Below are 25,621 nucleotides of genomic sequence, written 5' to 3' on the forward strand. Positions count from 1 at the left end.
ATATGGAGCATTCATAGTGCCATCCATCAGAAGGTATTGTCTTTCTGTCTTTTTTTAATGGATTTTCCACTAAGAAAAAAAAAGACAGAAGTGGTGGGAAAACACAGAAGAGCTACAAACTGAAGACAATGATATCTGAACCCCACTTAAAATTCTGTGAATGAAACAAGGTGATGGCATGATAAAGGCCTTGTCTGGAATGCCCAAAGCACATTCAAATAACTGAGGCAGTCCTCTAATAACTACGAGGCAGAAAACTACAGTGAAAAGTTAGCATTGGCATCAAGCAGTTTAAATGCAATAATTTTCATCACCAATTGGATTAAAAAATGCATCAATAGGAAAGTCATCTTCAACAAGGCAGTGGTCGATACCTGATACCACACGATGCTCTGACAGTAATTCAGATCTCAGGCTGCTGGTTCCTGATGATAGAGGAGAGATCACTGTATCACTGTACAGTCTAGAAGGAATGCTGTCCAGTTCAGTCCCCTCTGAGAAAACAGCAGAAGGCTTTTCCTGAAAAAAAAAAAAAGAAGCTACTGTCAGAAGATGATTGCCAAAAAGGGTGTCCATATTAAGGAAGGCTGCTGTTAAACAATTCTGTCTGCATTTGTCATTGCAAAATATGAAGGAAGGTAACTGGCTTCTGGACACTGGAAAGTAGTTTAAAGAAGATAACTGGGGTGGACAACCTCTGAGGCACTTCTGTGCAGATTCTTGTTGGAGTTTGGGGAGAGTTTTCATTTTTAAAAATATGCTTCTAGCTCCAGTGTCTGCAAAGTAAAGGATAGAAACACATTACTAGTACAGGCTTGTAAATAACTAGTCAAGAGGTGGAGGGACCAAAGCTCTGTGGCAGATTGCATGTGCTGCATTCAGAAGGTCCCCGCTTCATTCCCTGACATCTCCAGCTAAAAAGGACCCAGCAGGAGGTGATGAGAAAGAGCTCTGCCTGAAACCCCATAAAGCTGCTGCCAGTCAGAGTAGGCAATCCTGGACTAGATGGACCAATAGTCTGATGCATTATAAGGCAGCTTCCTATGCTCCCACCAGTACTGGAAAGAGGGAACAAGGATGGGCAGTTCCTACAGCAGTGTTCGGTGTTTCCACAGCACAGTGCTAATACAACTGCTCTTGCCATTTCTTCTCTGCGTTCCAGCCTCAAAGACAGAAGAGGGAGATGGGATGTGCCATTGTACTACTAGTGTACTCTTAAAACATGGTCTCTGTTCTAGCCTTAAAGAGTCAATAGCTCTTTAAGGCTAGAAGGTAGAAGGAGAGTTGCATCTGCAGCATTCATAAGGGTGTTCTGCATTAAAGAGGACATTGTGATGGAGGCTGCATCTGTAGCTCTATCATCGTTGCTAGCAAGCATAAATAAGGTTACCAGTTGTTGTTAAGGAGGAACCACACTTATACATACATGGTCACAGGGCTACTGTATAGGACATACAGCTTGCCTGGCTTTATATTAGGATTACATGATTTATTACATTTCTTTACCACCCAATAGTTGAAGCTCTCTGGGCAGTTCACAACAACTAAAATAATAAAATACAACATAAGATACAATATAAAAGTTTAAAACTACAGTATAAAATAAAAGTAAAACCCAACATAAAATGTAGCAGCAATGCAAAGATTTAAAATACAGTAACAGATTTAAAACAGACACTAAAAGACTAAAATGCCTGGGAAAAAAGTTCTTCACCTGTTGCCAAAAAGAGCACAATGTAGATGCCAGGTGAGCCTCTCTGGGAAGCTCATTCCACAACCAGGGTGCCACAACAGAAAAGGCCCTCTTCTTAGTCGCAATCCAGCTCACTTCCTTTGGCAGGGGCTTCCAGAGAAGGACTGCTGAGGACAATCTTAGGGTCCAAGCAGGTATGTATGGGAGGAGACGATCTTTCAGGTAACCTGGCCACAATATTCTGTGATGTTATATTCCTCATACCTCAAGGAGGTTTAATCTAGAATAGTGGGACATATAGGATTCTTTAAGGGTGCAATCCTTTGCATGTTTAGGCAAAATAAATCCTACAGGGGATGCTAGGAACTGTAGGACTTGTTTCTTTCTAAACATGCATAGGCTTGGGCCCTAAGGGATTATTTTCCTCTTTACCAATATCTTCAGTATATAGACCAAATGGAGTTGTGCCCATGTATATATGTTTGGTTCATTCCTAACAACTGGTAATGTGATTTAGGTACTACATCTATCAAAAAAAATTATATACTAATTTTTATGGTTTTATAATAGATTGTTGGGAAAGTCTTATGTTTTTAAAATGATATATATTTTTCCATTGAAGAAGACATTGAGGTTGAAATGTGTTTGGGTTATTGATACTTCTCAATTTTTAAATATTATATTGTTACATTAACAGGTTCATTCAACAGGTGCTATCTACTGCTTGTTGATTACTAACAGGCATTCCAGCTCAGTCTATATATTTGGTTCATTTAAATTAAATATAATATTGTATATTCCCCCCTTAACATTTATGTTTATCTTATTTCCTAGTTTGGAATGGGCAAGACCATGTGTTGTACTTTTTTGGGGGTGGTGAGAGGGTTCAGAGAATGGTAAGCCATGAACCTGCTCAAACCTCAGGCTCGAACGCTTCCCCCTCCTCCTTGGTGAAGCTGCTAGAAGAAGACTGGAACTATGATTTAGTGTTACATCCAGATTGAACCAATATGTGTCACTGGGAATAAGCTCCTATGGATCGCACTCAGTGTCGCTTACCTGCATAAAGGAGGACACTTTCTGCTCAGGAATGCCTTGTCCTGTTGCACTGGGTACAGACAGCTTTGCTGAGGGTCTCTCTTCCAAGACTGCTGTAGGAGCACCACCTGCCCCTTCCTCCATGGGCCTTGTAGGAGTGCCTTCTGTCCCTTCCTCCATGGCTGCCGTAGGAGCACCTCCTGCCCCTTCCTCCATGGCCGCTGCAGGAGCCTGTCCTGCCCCCTCCTCCATCGCCCCTGTAGGAGCCTGTCCTTCTCCTTCCTCCATGGGCCTTGTAGGAGTGCCTTCTGCCCTTTCCTCCATGGCTGCCATAGGAGCACCTCCTGCCCCTTCCTCCATGGCCGCTGCAGGAGCCTGTCCTGCCCCCTCCTCCATGGCCCCTGTAGGAGCCTGTCCTTCTCCTTCCTCCATGGGCCTTGTAGGAGTGCCTTCTGCCCTTTCCTCCATGGCTGCCGTAGGAGCACCTCCTGCCCCTTCCTCCATGGCATTAATGTCTTCTGGCTGCAATAAGCACAATAAATCAAAATCTAAACAATAGAAAGGAATGTTAAGATAGCCCATGTTTCATCCTAGTGCTGGACTGGGAGTCCGGAGATCTGGGTTCTAGTCCCCACTCAGCCATGGAAGCTCACTGGGTGACTTTGGGCCAGTCACGGACTCTCATCCCAGCCTACCTCACAGGGTTGTTGTTATGAGGCTAAAATGGAGGAGGAGGAGGACAACTATGTATGCCGCCTTGGGTTCCTTAAGGAGGAAAAAAGGCGGGATATAAATGTAATTAATAATAATAACAGAACTGGGTCCCAATTCAGCTAAATATTAATGATTAAAGGACATATTTAACTTAAATTGCATTTGTCTTTTTGACTTGAGTGTAAAATTTTGGGAATTCAAAGTTTAAGAAGAGACAGAAATATAAGTTAATGCCATATTTCTTTCTGCTGACATAGCATGACCTTGGATAAAGGCTCTGCAGTATCTCCCTTCATCTAACCATGCCCGCACTTGAGAAAATAGGAGTTATATGGGGGAAAGGGAAAGCACTGCACTGGAGACAGCAAAGTATTGATTGTGCTTGAATGGAATCAAAGCAACTTGTCTGCTGAATCCTACAAATAGGAAGGCATCAGATTATTCTTAAACTTCTATTAAGACAATTATCTGCAAATTTACAGGACTGTTTCCCTACTGACAAGTCATAAAAACTTACCTCTGCAACTGTTGCTGTGGCTACTCCATCCTCTTGATTTGAGTCATTTGTACCTTTCAGCTGCTCAGTTTATTCAATAATATAAATAGAAGAAGAAATATTATACATGGCAGAAAATAACATTCTAAGTGAATAGCCATAATTCAATCTCTCCTTGAAGGCCTACTGCACTTTATTAATGCCACATCCTCACCACTTACAATATAACATATGAAAATACCTCTATTTGCCTACTGTGATATTGCAATTATTGCTGAAAGGATTAAAAAAAAACCTCACTACTTTTCAGGATGTAATGTACCATTAAAGGGCTTAGTTTAACAAAAAACATTCAAAACAAATAAATACCTGTTAATTAAGTAAGCCGCTTCAGGATGTAACAGTGTAATCCTAAATGGGATCAGGGAGGAGTGAAGTGGCATATCTGTTGCCTCATTCCACACCCTGCCTTTTACGCCCTGCCAGCTCAGGCTGGCCAGGCCTGAAAGTATGTGTGTGTGTGTGTGTATTGCTGGGCTTTTCAGCTTGGCAGATCCTTTTATATTAAATCTCCCCCACCCCCCTGCACCATCCTCACATAGGAAGCAGGGTGGGAGAATTAGCTGGTTCAGCTTCAGACTGGCATAGCTGAGGAGTTGAATCTCAGCACCTGTACTATGATCCACCCCACTCTGCCCTGTCTTGAGGCCTTACATTTGCTACTGCCGGTGGAGCTTTCCATAGGTAGAACTGGGCTGCTGGTACAGATAGACCCCCTGCCCCGTCCTGGACAGAGGCGTCCTCCCATCAGTGGGAGGGCGCCTCTAACCCATCCTAACCACCCCCCGGCCAGCAGACCTGGAGTTTAAGATTGATCTATCTGAGGGACAGAAAACTCCAAATCTATAAAACCTATAAGCTCATAGTAAAATATAAAATAAGCATGGCAATGAAAAGCATATACTTTCTCTAGAATATATAAGATACTGTTGCAATGTGAATGCGAAATGGAATAAGTCAATATTTTAAGGTATATTGGGCTCAAAATATTGGTGACAACATTCTCAAGCTAGTTTGAATATATTTATGGGAAACAAACTGTAACTTTTCCACTGGATGTAGATGTCTGAAGAAAATTGTTGCTTAATGATGGTAGGTGGTACATAATCGTGATCAGGACACATAAAATCAATAACACTTATAGCAGTTCTATTGGAAATGCCAACTTAGGTCAAGGGATTCATTCCACTTGCTTAGAGATATTGAAGGAAAATAAAGACCTTAATGGAAAAGATTCTACATTATTCTAGTAAATTGCATCCATTACTTTTTCTCCTAATTTATACCCAAGAGATAATACAAAAACAGCATAATGAATTAGCTAATTACATGATAGTGTCTGCCAGAGTTCTACATGCTAAATATTGGGAGAATGTCAACAGCCCAATCCTATGCATGTCAACTCAGAAGTCAGTCTTGAATTCAGTGGGATTTACCTCCAGGTAAGGGTGCACACGAACGCAACCTAAGTCACCAAATCTAAATGAGTAGATGTAAAAAATGAGGGACTTTGCTCCAATGGCAAAATTAACTGGGTATACAAGAGTAACAGAAAATAAACAGAGTTGGGGCTGTTTTATGCTTAACTGGTATCCATTTACTAATTTTTAGAAACTGAATCCTTTATGTCCACATCTGCACTTCTGTCTTAATATGCCACAAACTCTTAATCTCGTGATTGCCTTATAATATTTTATAATATTATTGCCTTATACTATATTTTATATAATATAAATATATAATATCATATATTATAATATATGATATATATTTTATATTATTTTATCATATTTTATCATATTATTGCCTTATCGCTTTCTATCATCTCTTTTGGCCCCAAAGCCACTGCGGGGGCTGGCCAGCCACTGCTGCAGCCTTCTGCTGGGGCCGGGAAGTGCTTGGCTTGAGCAGAAGGACTTCATAGAGACGGCTCCAGGGACAACCACAACGGCAGCATCTTTACTTGGGTTGGGAGCTTCCTGACTGAGCCCAAGGGATGCAGAGGTGGCAGCAGGTAGCGGCTCTCCCTGGAACAGAGTCAGCAGAGCCAAACCAGGAGGAAAGATGCCACAGCTGTTCTGCTTACGCCAGGTGCTAGTTCAGAAGGGCTGCAGAAGCAGTTGCATTTGCTCTGCCTCCCCCACCCCGCCCACAACACATGCCGCCAGCCTGCCCCACTGCAGTTCGAAAGACCACATGGAGGGAGTTGACGTGGAAAAGGCACTCCCTCAGGAATGCATTCTCCAAGCCCAATTCCCCCTCTCCTATAGGCCTCTTTAAACTGCAAGGAAGGGTGCCCCTTCACAGTTCAAAGCAGGGGTACGCAGCCTGGTGCTCTCCAGAAGTCGCCTACCCCTGGTTGAAGGGATCATGGTGGAAGAATTGGCTTCAGAGAACACAGGTTCTCTAGCAGCGGTCAGCAACAGGTTATTCTCCCCCAGGGCTACCTCCCCAAGTCCAGACACAAGAGGCCACACATAAATTTTCAATTACCCTCATTACATTTTGGGGGTGCAATCCTATCAGTTTTGCCTTCAATGGTCAGAAGCCTTGAACTCGGAGGCTTTGGATCACCCAATGCAGGGTGGGAGGAGCAGTGGAGGCAATATTCACCTCCCCATCTTCCCACCCTGCATTTTGCCCATTTAGTTGGGGTGCTTTTGAGGGGAAGGGAAGCAGGCTGAGAGGCTTCAGGATAACACATATCCTGGCTTATCTAGACTTCTCCCCTCCCCCACCAAAATGCCACCTTCTCCCCCTCTCCGAGGTTGCTTTTCTGACCTTGGGGAGCAGCTGGCACAGTTCTTTCCATGCCAGCTGCGAGGGGGTGGGGGCAAGGGGGTGTTCTCTCACTCCCCCTTCCGAGGTCAAAGAGATGTCTCCGACTTTGAAGGGGAAATATGAACAATCCTATGGTCCCTCAGACAATGTCTAGGGGCCATAGGATTGCTCCCTCCATAATAAAAGAAACTTAATACTACTACTACTACTAATAATAATAGTAATAAATCTTTGACACAAGGAAGATATGGGAAGGACCTTCAGAGTGAAAAGACTTTGCACACTTAATGCACTACATAAATAATAATATCCTCATCCATTATTATTATTATTATATTTACACCCCGCCTTTTTCCCAATACTGGGACTCAAGGCGGCCTTTATCTGCTCCTTTGTTGAATTGCGTACCACCTATCAATAGGGCTGTGCAGAGTCCCCTGACCCATTTCAGAGGGCAATTTGGAGCTTCCGAATTGGCCCTGACCCGCCTCTGCCCAACTGCTTTGGCCTCCAGATCTGAAGCAAGATCCAGATAGCCAAATCACCCCCCTACCCAGTTGCGCAAGCCCTGCGCCCATCCCCCACCCAGCCACGATAGCCCCCTACTCCTCCTTACCTTGTCCTGTAGAGAACACCTGAAGCTGTCGCCGTCTTAGAGGCGACTCTTCTTCTTCCGGTAATTAAATGTTGTGTAGATTGTGGCCGTAAAGGGGCCATCTATGCAACATTACAGATGTAAATGGGCCATTTATGCCTGTAACGTTGCATAGATGACCCCTTTACAGCTGCAATCCATGCAACATTTAATTACTGGAAGAAGAATGGTCACCATTTAAAAAAAAAAAAGGCAACTCCCTACAAGATGGTGACTGCTGTGGGCGCTCCCCACAGGTCCAGGTAAGGAGGAGCAGGGGGCTCGCGTGGCTAAGCAGACAGCTGTCCAGATCGATCCGAAGCGCTTCGGATCGATCCAACCCACTTCAGGGTGCTTCGGCCTGACCTCGACCCACTCCTGAACCAGACCACTTCGGTCTGAATCATCCTGATCCACTTGGGAATTGAATGGAAGCGGTACACCGTCCTACTTATCAACATCACTGTGAAGGGCACACCCAACACAACCCTTCCAGGCAGGCTGCTTGCCATGCTTCTTCTTTATTAACCGCAGCCACTACCTCTCTATTCTCCCTAGCAATGGTGGAAAGTGACCCCCAAACCGTCAATCTAGGAGGGGGTCTGCAGCCAGCTAAGCAATTAAGCTACTGATGAACAAATTTCAGTCTGTTTCCCCTCTCCATGAACCAGCATGTAACATGGAAGTGAAGACTGCTTGTGGGGGAAAACAATCCTTAGGATGTCAAAACACGTAGGCAAGCCCCAGGTTCCTAGTTTATAAGATTTATTAAGCTCAGGAATGAGGGAGAATCAGAAAAATGGTCTAAAAAGAAATAAACAATTAGTTTATATATAGCCTACACTTAGGCCCAGTTTGTACGTGATGAGAAGCCACCATGGGTGAATTTCCCTGTGAGGCTTTTTGTTGCAGCAGAGGCCATCATTTGGATATTTAGGCAAGCAGCAGGGGTGTGCCGTAGCTTCTCATTATATGCAAACCCAGTGAAGGTAGGGTGTTGGGCTGGTTGACAAGCCACCCACAACCTTAAAACATCCCATGGGTTCTGGTGGCTTCAAATGTGTGCAATAAGTTCAAACTTATCTGGTTCAATTTCTATATAATTTAATTCTCTGGCACATCAAAATCCTGGCATTTACAACATTACCTCTTCAACTTTTGAAAGCAGCTCTTTATTCTCATCTTCTGCAATCTGTCCATGTTCCGATTCAGCACTTTCAGTTTGAATTAAAGAAAATGATATTCTTTTAACACCATTACAAGCATATGTTTAGATTTTGGGGTGTGTGTGTGTGTGTGTGTGTGTGGTGAGGCATGTTCATACAAACAAACAAACAAACAAGAATGCCAATTTGCAAGACAGAGCACCAATATGCAGTGACAACAGCAGAAGTTTGCGTCTGTCTCATTTCAGCAAAATCAATGTGGTATCTAAGAGTTACAGATTTATCCTGAAGTCTAAGAGTCCCTGAGAGACAAGAGGTGAATGAATAATCCAACTGATGCAAATGACAAGCCTAATGATGACTTTCATAGAGAGTTTCAGGCACAAATGTGAAGCTTAGTTCACAGGAACAGATGACAAGTTGGGAGGTAGGAGCTATGCTTTGACTAATGCATGTGCTCTGAATGAATTTAAGTGGGAGTTGAAGAGTGGAGATTCTAGCACTGGATCCAGAGAAGTGGGTGGATGGGTGTGGGATAGGGAACGGAACATGGATTATAATAAGGTGATGGAACAATAACAATGGCAGCTACCTGAGATTTGAGAAGAGGGATAAATGCACAATGCAGCTGACTGGGAGGAAGTTATGAGGAAGGGGTTTAAATGCTTGCACAGGCAGGGATGAAAATGGGCAGGAAGTTGTGGAAAGGAAACTAGCATGTTAAAAAATAGCATGAGGAAAGATGAAGTGAGGGGATGCACAGAACTGATGGAAATAACAAAGGAGGCATCTGGGTTTGTATGGGGGTGGGTGAGGGGGAGGAGGGGCTCTTAGTCTTGCTTGAGCCAAATATGAGACTGAAGGAAGAGCTGCACAAATTAATACGTGACACAGATACTGAAAAGCTCCTCACCTTGAGTGAAAGCATAGGAGAGGAGTGATGTGCAAGGTCACTAGATACATATTTACTCAGAAGTTTAATGGGGCTTACTCTCAAATAAGATTGCATAGGATTGCAGCTTTACAAAGGAAGAGGAGAGGTTTGGGAGATCCTAAGGGCTAGTGACATGGGTCAGAGGAGAAAAGTGGAGGGGAGCAGAGTTGGCGGTGTCTTAGTAAAATGCCTTATGGTGGCTGTATGGGATGGGGTGTTTCTGGACTTTCAGTGGAGAATAAGGTCATGGCATTGTAAGAGCTCTGTTTTATAGCACTTTTTTTTCACTGCTTCCCACCAACGAGTGAATATAAATGCCCATTTCCCTAAATGCCAAGCTTCCTATACATAACAAGATATGTTAGCACTGCAGCAATGCATCTGTGGGCTAGAGTAGTTGCATTTGAGAAATGTTGCTTAAAATACAGCCATAGGATAATGTTGCCAGGCTTTCCTCTAGACCGTATAATCTACAACCATGAGGTCTAGAAATTCCATTATTATAAAATGACAGCTTTGTTTCTTCAAGCAACGAGTTACATTATTTGAATTAATGCTATACTCCGACGGGTAATTACATTATTTCCTTCAATTTAAACAGTCTGTTGGGGGGAGAATCCCCCCGCCCCCATCCCAATGAGCCCCTGTGTCTACCCCAACTCTTGTTCCTTAAATTGGTCCGAACCCCACTCCCTGATATCGCTCACCCGCTGCTTGGATCCATCTTTTCTTCCGTTGCTAGGCGACGCTATCAACATCCAGCAGCCTGCCTTCCTGTTCTTTTCGCTCTCTACCCCGCCCCGGCTTCGTTTCGGATGATACCAATTGCGGGGGGTGGGATGCACACCTGGACCGAGCCACGTCTTGGGAGATAGAGGAGGAGCCCGTCGAATTTAAGCAAGGCATAGATAGGCTGGCATTCGGTGACAAAGACATAGAGATAGAAAATTTAGAGTGACACAAGGTCTGAACCCACCTTTAAAACCCTGACAGCCACCATTGGCTGTGATTTTCTATGGAGGGAGAAGTTGTGCCAGGACTTAGAATTTGTAAAGTGAAACCCAAGATACATTGCAGTGAAAGTTAGGGTGGAATACTAGCGCAGTTCGAGGTTACCCCAAATACGAACTATGTGACTCTAACATTATTCTCTCTGTGGTCAGGTAATAGAGGTCCCTCCCCAACTCTCGCGATATTACTGCGACGCTCGCAATTACCGAAGAGCTTTCCAGACCCGTGAGCCTTTGCGCCCGGCGAAAACTGGCGGGGAAGCGGCGGCGCCATGTCGGAGGGCGCTCGTTCTTTACAGCCGCCGCCGGTGAAAGTTCTGGCTGCGCAGCTGAGGCGGTGCCGTCGGTCCTCTGGTGGCCCGTGGATGTTGGATCGGGAGGAGTACGGACGCCCCGCGGTAGCGGTTCCCCTGGTGTGGATGCAGGGCACGGTGCAGGCCGTGGAGCAGGGGGGCTCGACTGCGCGGCTGCGCGACGAAAGCGGCTCTTTCGTGGCTCAGGGCGTCGAGAAGGTCCCCAAGGGGCGGCCTTGCCTCAGCCCCGGGAAGTACGTGATGGTGATGGGCCTGGTGCAGTCATGCAGCCCAGAACCTACCCTTCGAGCCGTGAAGATGACAGGACTTTCTGGCAATCCCCTGCACAAGAGCATGTGGGGGTTGGAAGTGGAGGATTTGCACAGAAACAGTATTTTGTGATGGAGACTCTGCGTGTGCTCACTTTCCAAAGACACTTGAAGAGCTGAAGAACCTTTCGATTTTGCCATTTAAAATGTTGATTAACTAGCAACGCTTAGCTTCTGGGTTCTCTTACTGCAGGTGCTGTGGCAGAACAGGGAAGATGGAAATGCCTGCATTATTTTTTTTTAAAGGGGCTCATTATTTCCAAATGAGTCAACTTTGGATGAAATAATACTAGTTCATACAATGGAGGATTCAGGGATGGTTACTAGGATAAATATTCACAGTCAAAACGGTATCCATTAGCAGAGATTTGTGCTTTCTTCAGCCTGAGCTTTCTGTTTTATAAAGAACGCATCTAATGCTGAGCTGCAGATTTCACTACCAGTTATTCTTCAGACATCTGACTTTAGATATAGCGATACATGAAGCCCATGATGCTTTAAAATACCGTTCTTTTTTCAGGAAAGATTTGTATCAACAAGACAAATCTAATTTGACTGGAAATGGACTATGGTAATGTGAAAAGCTATTTTTAATGCAATGTTTAATATTTCAATTGAAATGGAGTTTCTGGACAACTTAACACACCTTTGGTTTGAAACTTGCTTCAGGGATGCAGTTGCAAGATGGAGCAAGGCTTTAATAAAGCTTCAGCCTGTTATAAACTTGGGTATCCATGTCTGGTGTGTTCTGATGGCAGCTAATGAGGTTCTTAATGCTCATGTTTCATGGAATCCAATGCTTCATGGTTTATGCATTATTAAGAAAGTACCTGTTGTGAGATCTTGCATTACCTTCTAATGTGTGGTTATTCTGAGATGTGAAGGTAGCTATATCAAATAATTTACCAGCTATTCCTGATTTCCAAGAGGTAGCTTATAATCACAGTAGGAATGTAGGGTGGCCACTCATGGATGCTGAACTTTTCATTGAAAACCGATACTTCAGCATAATGCAAGAACAAAGTATTTTTACTTTGGCCAAGTATTGGATAACCCTTCGCTAGATCTAGTTATGTATAGTCCTGCTGGTCTGATGTGGCATATATTAGTATATTTTGAGGCTGAGGAGTTCTCTGGCTTCTAACGTTTAAACCAAAAAGTAGACAATATAAACTTGGTTGGTAGTGTCCAGCGATGGTTGGAGGGTACTACTCACATTTCTACAGATATTCTAATTTATTAGGTACAAATGTTTAAAGATACATAGATCTAAATAATGGCCTAGATTCACAACACAACCTTATTCATGTCTACTCTGAAGTAAGTTCAACTGAGTTCAATGGGATTTACTCTTCAGTAAGTGCATAGGATTGCAGCCTAATATCTTCAGACGGTTCAAATCATTATTTTTGGAAGAATTCTGAAATAGGCCAATTGCAATATGAGTCCTGACTCACTTGAAACAAATGCATGTATTCCCATAAAAATATACCCCAAATTCATAAAATGAAATCCAGCTAGGCTTAAAATGAATGTCATTCATAATTTCTGGGTGTTGCAGCCACACTTTAGTTCAAATACATGTATGTAGAACTATTTTCTTTACCACAAGTGGTGGCTAAAGCAAGTCACTGAACAGTAACATTTTCTTTTTGGCTTGACACTGTCACTATGAGTAATAATACTACAGAAGGGGAAGAGTAAATACCTCGACAGGGCAACTTATGTAGCAGGTTTACAAAAGTTTTCATGTTGAAAATTCTTTAATGTTGTGTAGCTTAAGATGGAATTTGATAGTGCGTGTATCTCAAATGCAACTTTAAATATGTAAGAAATATAATACTGAAAAATCAAATTTGTCAGTCTGAGCAGCTGGTGGCACTTCATATCCAATTATGGTTTGTTTTTCAGCTAATTTCTGTTTAGTTACACTGTAGCCCAGTATTTGCAGCTTAAAACTGGCTGGAGGAATAAAAACTAGGTTCCAGTAGTAGAAGGAAGCCATTTTAGCGGTGCAAATTTTGGCACCAGTGCGCTCTTAAAGGCGCTGCCTGGTCTTCCAGCGTCGTCCGTGCAGAAAGGTGGAGAGTTGGAAGTCGGGGAACGAAGATTTCTGTTATCTTTCAGCAAAACCACGATGCGAACCTAGCGCCTGGTAGAACAGAGATCCACACGACTCCCCGCAGCGGGACTAGGAGCTTTGCCGACCTGTGCGTCCTCCCTCGCTCCGTCCCCAAATCCGGAGTGGGTCCGGGAGGAGAGGAGTATGGGCTGGGTTAGGCAGATAGCGTGGGTGTGGCTACGGGCGGCCGCGCCCACTTTCCCCGCAGATCCTCCTCTTCTCGCGCGGCGCGGATCTAGGGGGGGAGGAGGCGGCGGCGGGCGGCGGCGGCGGCGGCGGCCTCTGGCTGAGAACGTGCCCTGCTGGGCATTGGGGGGCGTGGGTGAGGCTGCTCTCGCGGTCTGTGCCCGAGGTGTCTGCTCAGGTACATCAGTATATCGTGAAGAAAAGAACAGAAAAGAGGTGGAGGGCTGTAGTCGGTGTGGAGCTGGTTGGATCTTGGGGTGGGGTCTTCCTTGAGGCCCTGTGGCGGGTGAGGGGGTGCTTCTTTCCGCGGGGTGCATCGAACGTGTGGCTGCTCTGGAGAAGGCGAGGTTGCAGTGGGCTAGGTCCCTTTACTTAGCGGGTTCCATCTCGTTGTAGGCTACCTGCTCGGGGTGTGCTTGGGCATCGCTGGGGATAGCGACATGGTGTTGGGGGGTTTGCAGCCCAGGTGTTTAGGGTGGGGGCTGGTCCTGGCAGTATTTGGGGTCGTCCGCGCACCGTGGTGAGTTCTGGCACCAGTCAGAGTAGGTGAAGGAAGATGGGGGTGGGGGGAGGGTTGGAAAGTGATTATTAACAGAAGGAAGCCTGGTGTCGTGGGAGAGCAGGGTATTTGAAGTATCGAGTATTTGAAAGCTGCAGTCCCTACTGATCTTGACAACATAAATGTAGTCTGGAGAGGAAAGAGAGGAATATGTATGTCACTCCCCTAGGTGGGGAATACTGCACAAGGAGCGGTGCTTTCCCTGGGGTAGTTCTCCTTAGGTACCCCATTATATGTTCTGTGGTTCTTGTGTCTTCTGTGCAGGGTGTTAAGGCACATCCTAACTATTACGTGCCTGCCAGAATGCATTAAGAAATATTGTCCCTCTTCAGTTGCACTAGATTTCCCTGGCTTAGTATTTGGTATTCTTTCATTAACTAAACCCTTAGAAATAATCCAGCTTGGCAGGGAAAGGCTGGGGAATGACACACAATACAAGGGTGTTTTGTTACTGAAAAGCTGTGAGTTAGACATGATTCCCCCACCCCACCCCACCCCACCCCACCCCACCCCTGGAATATAGTGGTAAAATTGGAACCTTCACTCCCTTCCCAGTTTGTTGGCAAGATGAAGGAGGAATTGGTTTTGAAAAAAAGTGTACTGAGGTTAAGATCCTGCTCGTTTTATTAGGTGATCCTGATGTTTTGAATTCTGCTTATTTTAAAAGCTTATTTTAATTGTTAAGTCAATATTGAAAAAAACATGATGGTTGCGAAAAAAAATGAGCCTGGCAGTGCAATAAGAGCCAATTAATCCTGTGCACAGTTGGGTGTGTCTAAACCCACTAATCCTATGCGTATTTAACTCAGAATAGGATCAGGCTGTTAATGAGCAGTTTGCTCTGCTCACTTTTTAATTTATAGAGATGCTGCCAGCAGTGAAGAGGTTGTGCCTTTCCTCTCCCCCACTCCACCTGAATACAATGAATAATTCATATTAGCTCTGGAAGCCATAAAGTATGGATCTCATAACATATGGGGTCAGTGCTTTGAACTCCTACTGATGTGCACTTAAGTCCCTGGGCTCAGAAAGTAATAGGCTACAAGCAAAATAAACATGTAATCTCCCATTCTTTCTACCTGGTATTTCAATTACATTATGTTCATTTTTTGTTTTGTTATTTGTCTTCCGCATATCGTAATTTTTTTCTCTCCAAAATGTCTCTGTTTAAATGGCAAAGTGAGTGAGGCATTTCAGGGCATTGTTCCTGACGCTGCTGATCTAGTTCCAGTGATGTGTGTCTACCGGCAAATGGTATTTTAGCCATGTTTGTATTCTCTTGAAAGGTAATTCCCTTTGAGAAAGCATGTCCATAAGGAACAGATCTAGCTCATTCATACTGTACATACATTTCATAGTGTGTCTCAGTAGAAACTTGGAATCAAAATGGGTCCATCTGCAGAGTTACACAAACTTAAAGTAATAACTTCTATGAAAGCTATTACTTTAGGAAGTCTTAAAGCACATCAATACAGAGGGATGGTGATACTTTCAGTTGATGGTGGGAAGGGTTTTGAAGGATACACTGCCTCTTCCTGATACTAAGATCCACATATGAGAGTGGTTCTGGGCCAACTCTAGGGAAGTTGTCTGAAAGGGATGATATGTTTCTAGAGTTACAGGAAAGGAAGCAAGGCTTAGGCAAAGTTCTGAAAGGCTTTAAAAACGAGTGTGGCAAGTTTGAGCTGAAAGTAATGCTATATGAAGTTGGGTGGATGAAAACCATTTGGCTCATATGTTAAAAGAAAAGGATTAGCATCCTTTTGGGTGATGGCAAAAAAGAAGAGGCATTTCAGGAAGGAAAGGTGCAAAATTGGAAGAGGACTTCAGTTGAGGTGGAACCATGGCTTCATTTTTGAGAATGACAGGGCTATTGTGTAGTATGTGGCTTTGGAACACTAGAGAGCTGGTTGGTCCTGAGCAGAGGAGCTTGGGCCTAGGATTGCACCTCTAAGGGTGCAATCCTATGCGCTGGCTGGGGCATGCTGAGAGTTGTAGGCCTTTTCTCTGTCTAAACATGCATAGGATTGTGCCCTAAATGTCATGGGCTGAGGATGTAGCGTTGATTAGTGCTTAAGGTACAAGTTATAGAAACTTGTATTGGTTTGCCCACAGGCCAGTGTTTGGGAGATCAAAGCGGGATTAGTGGTTAGAAGATGAGCAAAAGCTTGTAGCATGGAAGATAAAGAAGTGGTGCTATGCATTCTGGCAAGCCACAAGCCACTTTCAAGTAGAGGAAGAGGTCAGTGCTATCAAGAGTTGGGAGTGAAGTTCAGACATTGGGGAAAGTGTGCAGCAGAGCTCAGGTGAGCTGCAGTTACAGGGCAGGAGCCAGACAGAAACTACAGTGCACATGCATGTACGTGCGTGCGTGCACACACACAGAGGGTTCCAGGATAGCTTGCCCAGTGCCAGTTACAGGACAAATGGAAGGAACTTTCTCTTACCACTTTTTGACAGATGAAAAGGTTTCAGTGAGTTCTGGAGGTCTGGGAGAGTGGAACCACCAGGCAGAAGTAAGCAAGCCATTAGGAAACATCATGGAGGGATCACAGGAGCCGGAACCAAGAGTTAATCAGGTGCAGCCTTCCCTGACCTGGTGCCTGTTAGATGTGTTGAGCTACAGCCCCCACCATCCTGCATGGAAAAGGGCCATGCTGTGTTAGGGATGGTTGGAGTTGTAGTCCCACATATCTGGAGGGCATCAGGTTGGGGAAGGCTAACCTAGTGCTTGGATATGAATTGAAAGGTGATTTGGCAGCAATAGGTAGCCAGAGTCAGCTGGAGCCAAAGGGCAGAGCGCAGTAGGTGGATGGGGGCTTGGTTGAAGGTTGCAAACTGGTTATTCAGACTGTTGTCGTCAAGCTGAGAATACGGTGGCAAGGAAGACAGTCCCCAGTGTTCAGGCTGCAAGACTGTTGGGTCCTAACAGTTACATGCCACATAGAACCAATCGTGGAACAGCAACTTATTTAAAAATGGAACTTTGGTTTATATCTCTAGCAGCTTTGCAAATGTAAGCACGTGAACTTTGCAGCACTGACTATTCTACAGTAGTTGTTTTTTTTTAACATTTTTATCTTTAGGAAAGTCATTCCAAATCAGTGTTTCAGCTGAGGAGCCCCTGGGCATTTGCCAGAGAGGGAACCACTGTGTATATTGGTCAGGATGTTAGAACATACTCAGTTTGTGCAGGGTGGGCGGGTGGTGGCAACTTACTAGATTTATTGGGTCTTGCCAATGTCCTGAGTGGGTGGGTGCCTTGGAATGTGCCCACAACTCCTTTACAGCTGCACATTGTAGGGAAAGTAGTAATAATGGATAAGCTGCCATTTAGGGAAGCTTGTTCAATTGCTGATAAGCTTCCAAGTGTCTCTAGATTCCCTGGAAGACAGTTTGAAAAACACTATGCAAAGGGATGTCAAGTGGTGTCGTGGCATTGTGTGAGCTGGATAACAAGAGCTGAGTTGGGGAGAAGTGCGGTGTTGATTCTGTTGTGTAAGAGGTCTGACCTTAAGAGGAAGTGTGCTTAGCAGAGCAAAAGTTGATAAATTCTTTCCTTAAGACATGATTGAATAGGCTTCAGTAAGGTCATTTTGTAATGACTTGCTCATTTCCTTGAGTCATTTTTTTGGTATAAGGTTTTTTTGCAAGCTTTGTGAGATGCTTTTCACTGTGAGGTGGTCATGCTGTGGGCATTTCCTGTCTGAGTGGTTGAGAAGCACATATACTCCTAAGGATGTATTCCTGAGAAGTAGAACCCCCTCTGGGAGTATCTGAAGCACATGTGTATCCTTGTGTCAAACATTCTGGCACTAAGTTCTGGGTTCTCTTACCTGTTTCTTGAACAGTGCGTCGTGAGAACTTCCAAAGGACTAGTGGATATCTGTTATACGAAGTCATTTTTAGTAGACAGGTTAAAATGGTTTTATCCTCCCAAATTTTGGGCAAGTAATAATTTGATTTATCTTTTGTGATTCTGTTGATTGGTTACACCACTGCTGTATGTTCTGTTTAGTCTTTTGTGTATTTGCTGCTTTAAGTTATGTGGGTTTTATGCTTTTAGATGTCTAGAAGACCTTCTGATGGAAAGGCAAGTTATGAATGCGTTAAATAAAAGAAAGGAGGATGTGTGCTTTAAGTTAGGTTTTACGTTCTTCATTTTCTAGCACATAGTCCTAGAGGAAGTGTTGGCTGCTTTCGTCGCAATGACACCAAGAACTGAAAGTTCTTGTCTAGAACTCACCAAGTCTCACTCCCCTCCCATAGCTGGCAGTGAAACCCGGGCATTCTGCTTCCTGCTATTTTGATACCGGGCCAGTCTTCGCCAAATTTGTCTTGGAGTAAAGCACACTCAAATACAACTCTCCCTTCAGAATATACATTTATCTTAAGCTATGGCGCAGGAGATCTCTGCACTGGTATGGTAATTTCTATTGTGCAGCTTTAATGGTGTAGCCTAGCCCATTTTGCCTTGTTGGTTTGATCTGCCATCCATTGTTTATTCTCTCTGCCTTAGTGCTTTGTCCTCATAGCCCTTTGTTATCTTTGTCTCTGATACTTTAATTAATAAGCTTTTTTTAATGCGTGTTTGTTCCTAGGGGAGAGTTCTGTGCATATCTGTTCTGAAGTGTATTTGCCCTCCCACCCTATTTGTGATTTGCTCCTGCTTAGCTCAGGTTGTGTGTCCAGCCCTTTGCAGTAAGGAGCTAGCTGCCTTCCATGCCTTTAAAACATTCCCGGATCCTTGTAGCTATGCCAAGCCTTCAATAAGAAATCCATGCTCTAAGCCAAAGCATTACCAGGAGCCATTCCTCTTCAGTTCTCTGTGATAAAGAAAAAAATGTCCAGTTCGAGCAAGCATGGGTCAGTTGTGGGAAACCTGCCAACAGGATCTTGCCCTCTGGCCAGTTGTTTGAAAGGATAGGGCCTGGAAGAAAGAGGCCAACTGTTTGTGCCGTCTAAGGCACTTTGGTGCTGATGAGAAAGTTGGGGGATTAGCCAGCCGCTGTCTGCCTCTTGGGTTCTACGCTGACGGAGCAGTCTTGGGCACTGTCCGTGAGAACAGCCAATAGCTGAACAGAACGCCTGGCTGGCTGCAGTACAGGTGTTCAGTAGCAGCAGCTGATGTGTGGGAGGAAATAAATAGGGTGTGAGCAATCTTTTTTTTAAAGGAGCTTTTTTAGTCAAGCAGGATTACGTTTTGACATGCTGGAAGGGGCAGGAAAGGCTGTAGCTCAGTCAGCTTGGGTTACCATGGGGTGCCAGCTGCTTCCGTGCTGGAGGAATTGTGCTCCAGATCTGGGATTTTAGCAGTATATGATTCAGAGCACAAATCTGATGGTATGTCCTCAGAATGCCACAGTTGTAGGCTCCCCTCACTGAGGAGACTCCAGTCTCAGCCAAGTCCTTACAACCATGTTTAAGAACATAAGAAGAGCCAGGCTGGACCAAACCAAGGCTCCCTCTAGGCCAGCATTCCTTTCACACAGTGTCCAACCCAGCTGCTTGTGGGTAACGAGAAAGGCCATACCTCAGTAGCAGAGCGCCTGCTTTGCATGCAGGTTCCCAGGTTCACTTCCAAGTATCTCCAGACAGGGCTGGAAAACCTCCAGCCTGAATCCCGGGAGAGCCGCTGTCAACGATATTGGGCTAGATGGAGTCGATGGACCAGTGGTCTGGTTTGGTGTAAGGCAGCTTCGTATATTCCTAACCCACAAGCAGGATCTGAGTGCAATAGCATCCTCCCACTCATGTTCTCCAGCAACAGGTGTACGTAGGTGTACTGCCTCTGATACCAGAGGTGCCGTATAGCCATCGGGACTAGTAGTCATATCGACCGCGTTATCCTCCGTCCGTTTGTCTTGAGGAGGATGTTCCATGGGCGCCTGTAGGTTGTTTACAACTGTAGTCTGGATTCAAGCCTGTGATGTAGTGGTGCTTGACACATTTACCTGATGTGGTGTGGTTGCTTCCATTCTCCTCTGGTAATTCATATCGCTTCCACCCACATGCTCCAGGCTTACCGCATGTTTTCATTGAGGCCGTGTTATGTGCCTCCCAGAGGGGCAGACGTTGCTACTGTGTTATATAAACATGCAGCACACCTGAGCGATTATACATCATGGAATGCCCTCGGAGTCACCATAGGAGCAGTGGCAACCATGCTGTGCCAAGTAAGGTGAGCATAGACACATAGGCAGCTGCCCGGTGTGGAGTCAGGCCACTGGTGTGTCTGGCTTGGTACTGTCTACCTATGCTAACTGGCAGCAGCTCTCCAGGGTTTCAGGCAAGAGTCCCTCCCCAGCCCTACCTCGAGACGTCAGGGTTTGAATCTAAGACTTTCCTCACACTGAGCTGTGTCCCTATTGACTTGGAGACCACAGAACCGCTCTTCTTCTTCCAGGCTTCTGAGTCTCACATTCCCTAAAATGTAGTACCGTATACCAGCTTGGGTATCCTATGGGACTGGAGCAGTATAATTATTCTGCGACTCTTTCCTGTTGGACAACACTCTTAGTGTCTAGCAATGCTCAGTATAGGTTCATATATTTGTTACATTTATATCTTGCCGTTTCCTCCAAAGGAACCCAAGGTGGTATACATGGTTCTCTTCCTCTTCATTTTAGCCTCACAACAACCATATGAGGTAGGCTAGGCTGTGAGTCAGATTCATCCAGTGAGCTTCATGGCTGAGTGGGGACTTGAACCCAGGTCTCCCCAGCCCAACATTCTAACCATTGTACCACACTGGCATGTTCGCTCTCTCCGTTTCTCGGTTTCTCTTTCCCTCTCTCTTTTACATCCCCCCTTCCTCGTTCTGGGAAAAACCTTTTGATCTTCAGCTGCTGCTTTGTTTCTGAGCTAAGCCAAAGCTGATGATATGTGGTGGCTGCCTTTCATTGCATAAGGGGCTCAAGGTTGATGCTGCTTCCAGCCCCTGGAGAAAATAACTGGGAGACACATGAGTTTGTGCCTGAACAAGCTGGGTCCCTCCCCCACCCACCTTTTTCTTCCAAAGAAAATGCTTCGCTTGTATTGTTCCTACAGATGCATTTGCTGCATCCTGGCTTTCTGTTAAAATTTTGAACCTTTCTTCAGAAGCGTGAGCATCTCGGTTGTCTGCCATCTTTAGTGACATGAGAGCTGTGCTTGAGTTAGAAATTCAGAGCTTGGTCTGACTCAGGAAAGCACGTGACATTTCAAAAACATCTCATGAAATCAAGCCAAGCTTGCATGGCTCAAGGGTAGCTGAGGGTCACCCTATCAGAATGTTTGGGATTTGACTCCCTTATGGGTGGCTGGGACGCTGGCATGTGTGTTCTGACAACCAAAATCTCAAGGGCTGACCCCAGGCACTTGCACTTAAGTGTGCACAGCACCTTACCTTGCTTACTCACTTGAGTAGCAGTGATGAGATGCTGTGGTCACTACAGTACCAGATGGAGCAGGCTCTAAATACTGGAGGAAAGGTGTGTCTTGCTGCCTCTTCTGCAGTTGTGCAAACCCTCTGCTGCAGCAGCAGCGGCAGCTGGGAATGTCCATCCCCACTAGGTGATGAGGGAGAGAAAAGGGCAGATGTTCTGGGAGGAAGAAGGAATGAGTGGGCATGGCTAAAAGAATAGATGCACAAATATTTGTCTATATACATAGCGTCTTCATTTTTATTTGCATGATTTTGGGGAACCATTGGTGGTGGTGCATCTGCCTTTCTTTGTTCCCTCCTTCCTTCTCTCCTATGTGCATGATTTCCCCTGTGTCTGCACGTGTTGGGTTATGCATGCATTTTCTCTGGCCTGCTTTCTTGTGAATAATTTAGGGGGGTGGGCATGCAATAAGGCTTAATCTGGGCTTTCTTCCCAGTATTTCTCTCTCTCTCTCTCTCTCTCTCTCTCTCTCTCTCTCATTTTCTGCCTGTATCTTCTGCTCGCCATGCATAGACTAGGAAGCCCTTGCTGCTGGCCTTGGCTGGTATCTGCAGGTATTGCAGGTGCACAGTGGGAACTAGGACAGGTTGGACTGACCCTGGGAACAAAGGGTATTGAACAAGAAGGAACGGATCTATGCCTTGGGGAGGTTTTGAGGAAGAAGCAGCTTTCCCTTCCTATCTGATGGGGTTGATGGCTGGAGTCTTGTTGTTGTTCCAGCCCCATTTGCAAGAGGAGTCAAAGGCTATGTTTACAAAGGCTTGTCGCTATGCTGTAGAAGGAACAATAGGCATGGCAGATTCCTAGATTGCACCCCTGTGCCAAACACTTGAGGATGGTCAAGTGTTTGGCACAAACTTTGAAATAGTTTGAAAATGTTTCAAACTATTTCAAAGTTCTTTCCCAACAGCATTCAAGAGAGAATCAAAGGAAACAAGTAACAGATGGACACATGGTGTATTTATTTATTAATGATATTTCTGTACCTCTTAATGTAATATCTCTAAGTGGTTTGTTGACAATACCTAGTGCATTGTGAGCTAAATTGAACTCTTCATCAGTGGATATTTATTTCAGAGAATGCTCTTCTGTTTCTGTATATTGAGTTTTTCGGGGGCAGGGGCGTTATGTTTTTCCTGGATTTTGCTGTTTTTCTGGGCCTTTACATCCTTCACTTGGACTGCAGACAACAAGCCTAGTGTTGACAACAACACCAAAATCTGTGACTAAAGCTGTGAATTAAGTGGCAAATGCCATCCCATTTAGTACCTCCTGAGTGAGTAAAGAGAAACTCATTATTGTAGGTTCCAGAAGAGTAGTAGTTCTGGTCCGTCGCAAAAAAGCTAACAAGGAATCTTGTGGCACCACAAAGGCTAATAAATCTATTGTGGTGACATAAGCTTTTGTTAGCCAGAGCTTATTTTGTCAGGTGCATAAACTGGTCACCCAAAGTAGCTACGTAGGTATATAGGAAGTGGGTGTGTTTGTGAAGACTCACTTTGCTTTTTTCTGTTGTGTTCCCCTGCCCCCAAGTGTTGTTATTTTTATTAACACTAGGAGACTGGGACAATTTCTTAAACATTGCAGGTTACTCCTTTTGGCTGAAGGCAGGGAGTACATCCCTTTCTGTAGGTGCTTTTTTGTTGCGTTTACTCAGACAACTTCTTTCCTTTTCTTGGCAGACCTTACTAATTGAATTGGGTGCTTGACTGAAGCTGACAGAGAATGGAAACACTCCCTTGGCAATGTCTCTGGGAAGACTCCTCCGACGTGCCTCTTCCAAAGCATCTGACCTCCTGACATTAAATGCCAGCAGCAGCGGTGGCGGCTCGTCTTCCATCTTGGATGGAGAAATTATTTACTCCAAGAACAATGTTTGTGTCCACCCACCTGAGATGCTGCAAGGCATTGTGGAACATCACCCAGGTGAGGGCAGGCAGCAAATGTTGAGGAAAATTCCGTGGGATTATGTTACGTGTGTAGCAGAGTCTCTTAAGTCGGGGTGGGGAACGTGTGGCCCTCCAGGTGTTTTGGCCTGCAACTCCCATTGGCCCTAGCCAACATAGCCAATGGTGAGGGCTTATGGGAGTTGTAGGCCAAAACATCTGGAGAGCCACATGTTGCCCACCCCTGCTCTGACTTAATGTTATTTGCTTAACTTCCCCAAGTTAGTTATTTCAGTTCTCAGCTTGTGTACCTTGAATTGGAAATGTACAATACTCCACGGTCAATTGGAAGTGACTACGTCTTGCTAGCAGGACAAATATACGCCAGTGTTTGGGGACAATATAGCTTAGCTGGAACTGTTCCATGAACACCTTCCACCAAATGTCTTGCTTATCATCTCTAGTCCAGTTTCAAAGTTTCTCCAATAGTTCCATTTAGTGTTTCCTGTCCTTCCTTTCACTTTTTCTAGTGTTTTTTTTTTATCTTAAATGTTTGAGTGGCTGGTGACGCTGTGTACTATTCTAAAACTTTCCCCTGCTCTTTTAGAAAAACACCCTCATGTTAGGGCTAAACTGCAGTTGATGCAGAAGATCCAAGATTGGATCTCCCAGCGTGTGTTTGTTTGTTAACTTGAAAGCAGAGGAGTGAGATTTAACCCTTTTCCATCTGCACCTTTTCCCCCTAAGGAAGTTGCTTCTCCTTTGAAAAGTTGCTGCTAATTGTGCTATGGTGGGAAGACAGTATAATACAGGTGCCAATTCTCCCCCTCCCACCACTAAACATCCCCCATCCCCGCAGCTTTAGGAGGAGTAGGATTAAGCATCCGCTCCCTCAGCCAGCCAGCTCGTGCCAAAAGGTGTTGGATCTCCGTGCATCATGTGTAGTGTGTCCTTTAGTGTGGTGCGGTCCACTGCTAAAGTTCTGCCCCTTTTCGGAAAACAAGTGCTGTAATTGGCTTGCTGCAAAATGGGCACCATTCAGATGTAGCACAAGCTTTTCAAGTGGAGGATTTCAGCAACTTGTACCTCTGCATCGTGTGTGTGTGTGTGTGTGTGTGTGTGTGTGCGCGTGCGTTGTGATTAGTAGTTCTCATACTGCAGCAGGTCCTTAGAACCAACCAGGCCACCTGTCATACCAGTGTGGCATAAAACCTGTTATCTAGTATCCAGTAGCCTTTGCAAATTGTATCTTGCTTTTCTTCATTCCCATTTTTCAGCTATCCAGTTCATCTGGAGGCTGATTTCTCCCTGCCACCTTTGCCTCCAAATAAGTTTGGAACATAGACCTGTCTATTTATTGTTGGTCAGCACAATTCGTGTTTTTCCCAGAAGACTTGGCATCAGGACTCTGTTCCAAATGCCACTACGTAACAGTGACTGAGCACTTGTTTCTGGCTCATGTAAACAAGGGCAAGCAATTTCCCAGTGTATCAGGTAAGGGGGAGCCTGCTCCTCTTTCGTAATTTCTGCTATAAGAAACTTGTGATGTGATGGTGCTGCATTCATTATTTTATTTATGTATTTATTACATTTCTATACCGCCCAATAGCTGAAGCTCTTTGGGCGGTTCACAACCATTAAAACCATAAAATATAACACAATACGATATAGTCTAAAAGTTTAAAATTACAGTATAAAATAAAAATAATAACCAGATAAAACCTAGCAGCAGTGCAAAGATTTAAAATACAGTAACAGATTTAAAACAACAGAAACTGAGAGACTCCAATGCCTGGGAAAATAAAAAGGTCTTCACCTGGCACTGGAAAGAGCGCAACGTAGGCAGGCAAGCCTCTCTGGGAAGCTCATTCCACAACCGAGGTGCCACAACAAAAAAGGCCCTCTTCTTGGTAGCCACCCACCTAACTACCTTTGGTGGCGGCTCCCAGACAAGGACTGCTGAAGATGATCTTAGGGTCTGGGCAGGTGTATATGGGAGGAGACCATCCTTCAGGATTATTTTCCCACTCCAGCTCCAATTTGCTGACTGCCTCTTGCAAGGGGCAGAGAAATGCTGAATGCAATGACTTTCTACATTTTATTTATTTATTTATTTATTTATTTATTTATTAAATTTATTAATCACCCATCTGGCTGGTTACCCAGCCACTCTGGGCGATGTACAACATATAATAAAGCAGTTTAAAACAATAAAATTCTACAATAAAAACATTTTCTAAAATACCCTAACCCACCCCAAGTGCCTGCCTGAACAACCACGTTTTTAATGCAC

The 25,621-nt window shown here is 44.7% G+C and overlaps 3 protein-coding genes across 6 annotated transcripts in view; 2 read left to right on the forward strand and 1 right to left on the reverse strand.

Annotated features, from left to right (window-relative positions):
* CCDC40 (coiled-coil domain 40 molecular ruler complex subunit) overlaps positions 1-10,336 on the reverse strand; it is a 43,810-nt gene extending 33,474 nt beyond the window's left edge. Inside the window, exons 1-5 of the mRNA XM_084837725.1 lie at positions 10,224-10,336; positions 8,564-8,630; positions 3,963-4,022; positions 2,753-3,253; positions 375-519 (exon numbers count right to left, since the gene is read on the reverse strand). Coding sequence (XP_084693851.1) covers positions 375-519; positions 2,753-3,253; positions 3,963-4,022; positions 8,564-8,630; positions 10,224-10,240 — 790 coding nt within the window. The 5' untranslated portion in view covers positions 10,241-10,336. The remainder of the gene's footprint in view (positions 1-374; positions 520-2,752; positions 3,254-3,962; positions 4,023-8,563; positions 8,631-10,223) is intronic.
* Positions 10,337-10,768: 432 nt separating this feature from the next.
* TBC1D16 (TBC1 domain family member 16) overlaps positions 10,769-25,621 on the forward strand; it is a 75,415-nt gene continuing 60,562 nt past the window's right edge. For 3 of the 4 annotated variants that reach the window (XM_084837686.1, XM_084837685.1, XM_084837688.1), the window contains exons 1-2: positions 13,508-13,634; positions 23,125-23,368. In XM_084837686.1, the coding sequence (XP_084693812.1) occupies positions 23,188-23,368 (181 nt within the window). In that variant the 5' untranslated portion in view covers positions 13,508-13,634; positions 23,125-23,187. Of the gene's footprint in view, positions 11,720-13,507; positions 13,635-23,124; positions 23,369-25,621 lie in introns of those variants that run through there. The other variant, XM_084837687.1, reaches the window with a different exon arrangement.
* RMI2 (RecQ mediated genome instability 2) lies at positions 10,799-11,221 on the forward strand. The gene has a single exon (XM_084837689.1). The coding sequence runs from the start codon at positions 10,799-10,801 to the stop codon at positions 11,219-11,221; it is 423 nt and encodes a 140-aa protein (XP_084693815.1).

Source organism: Heloderma suspectum, chromosome 2 (assembly GCF_057233095.1).
Source record: "Heloderma suspectum isolate Gila_16-S chromosome 2, 16-S_ref, whole genome shotgun sequence".
Classification (NCBI taxonomy): domain Eukaryota; kingdom Metazoa; phylum Chordata; class Lepidosauria; order Squamata; family Helodermatidae; genus Heloderma; species Heloderma suspectum.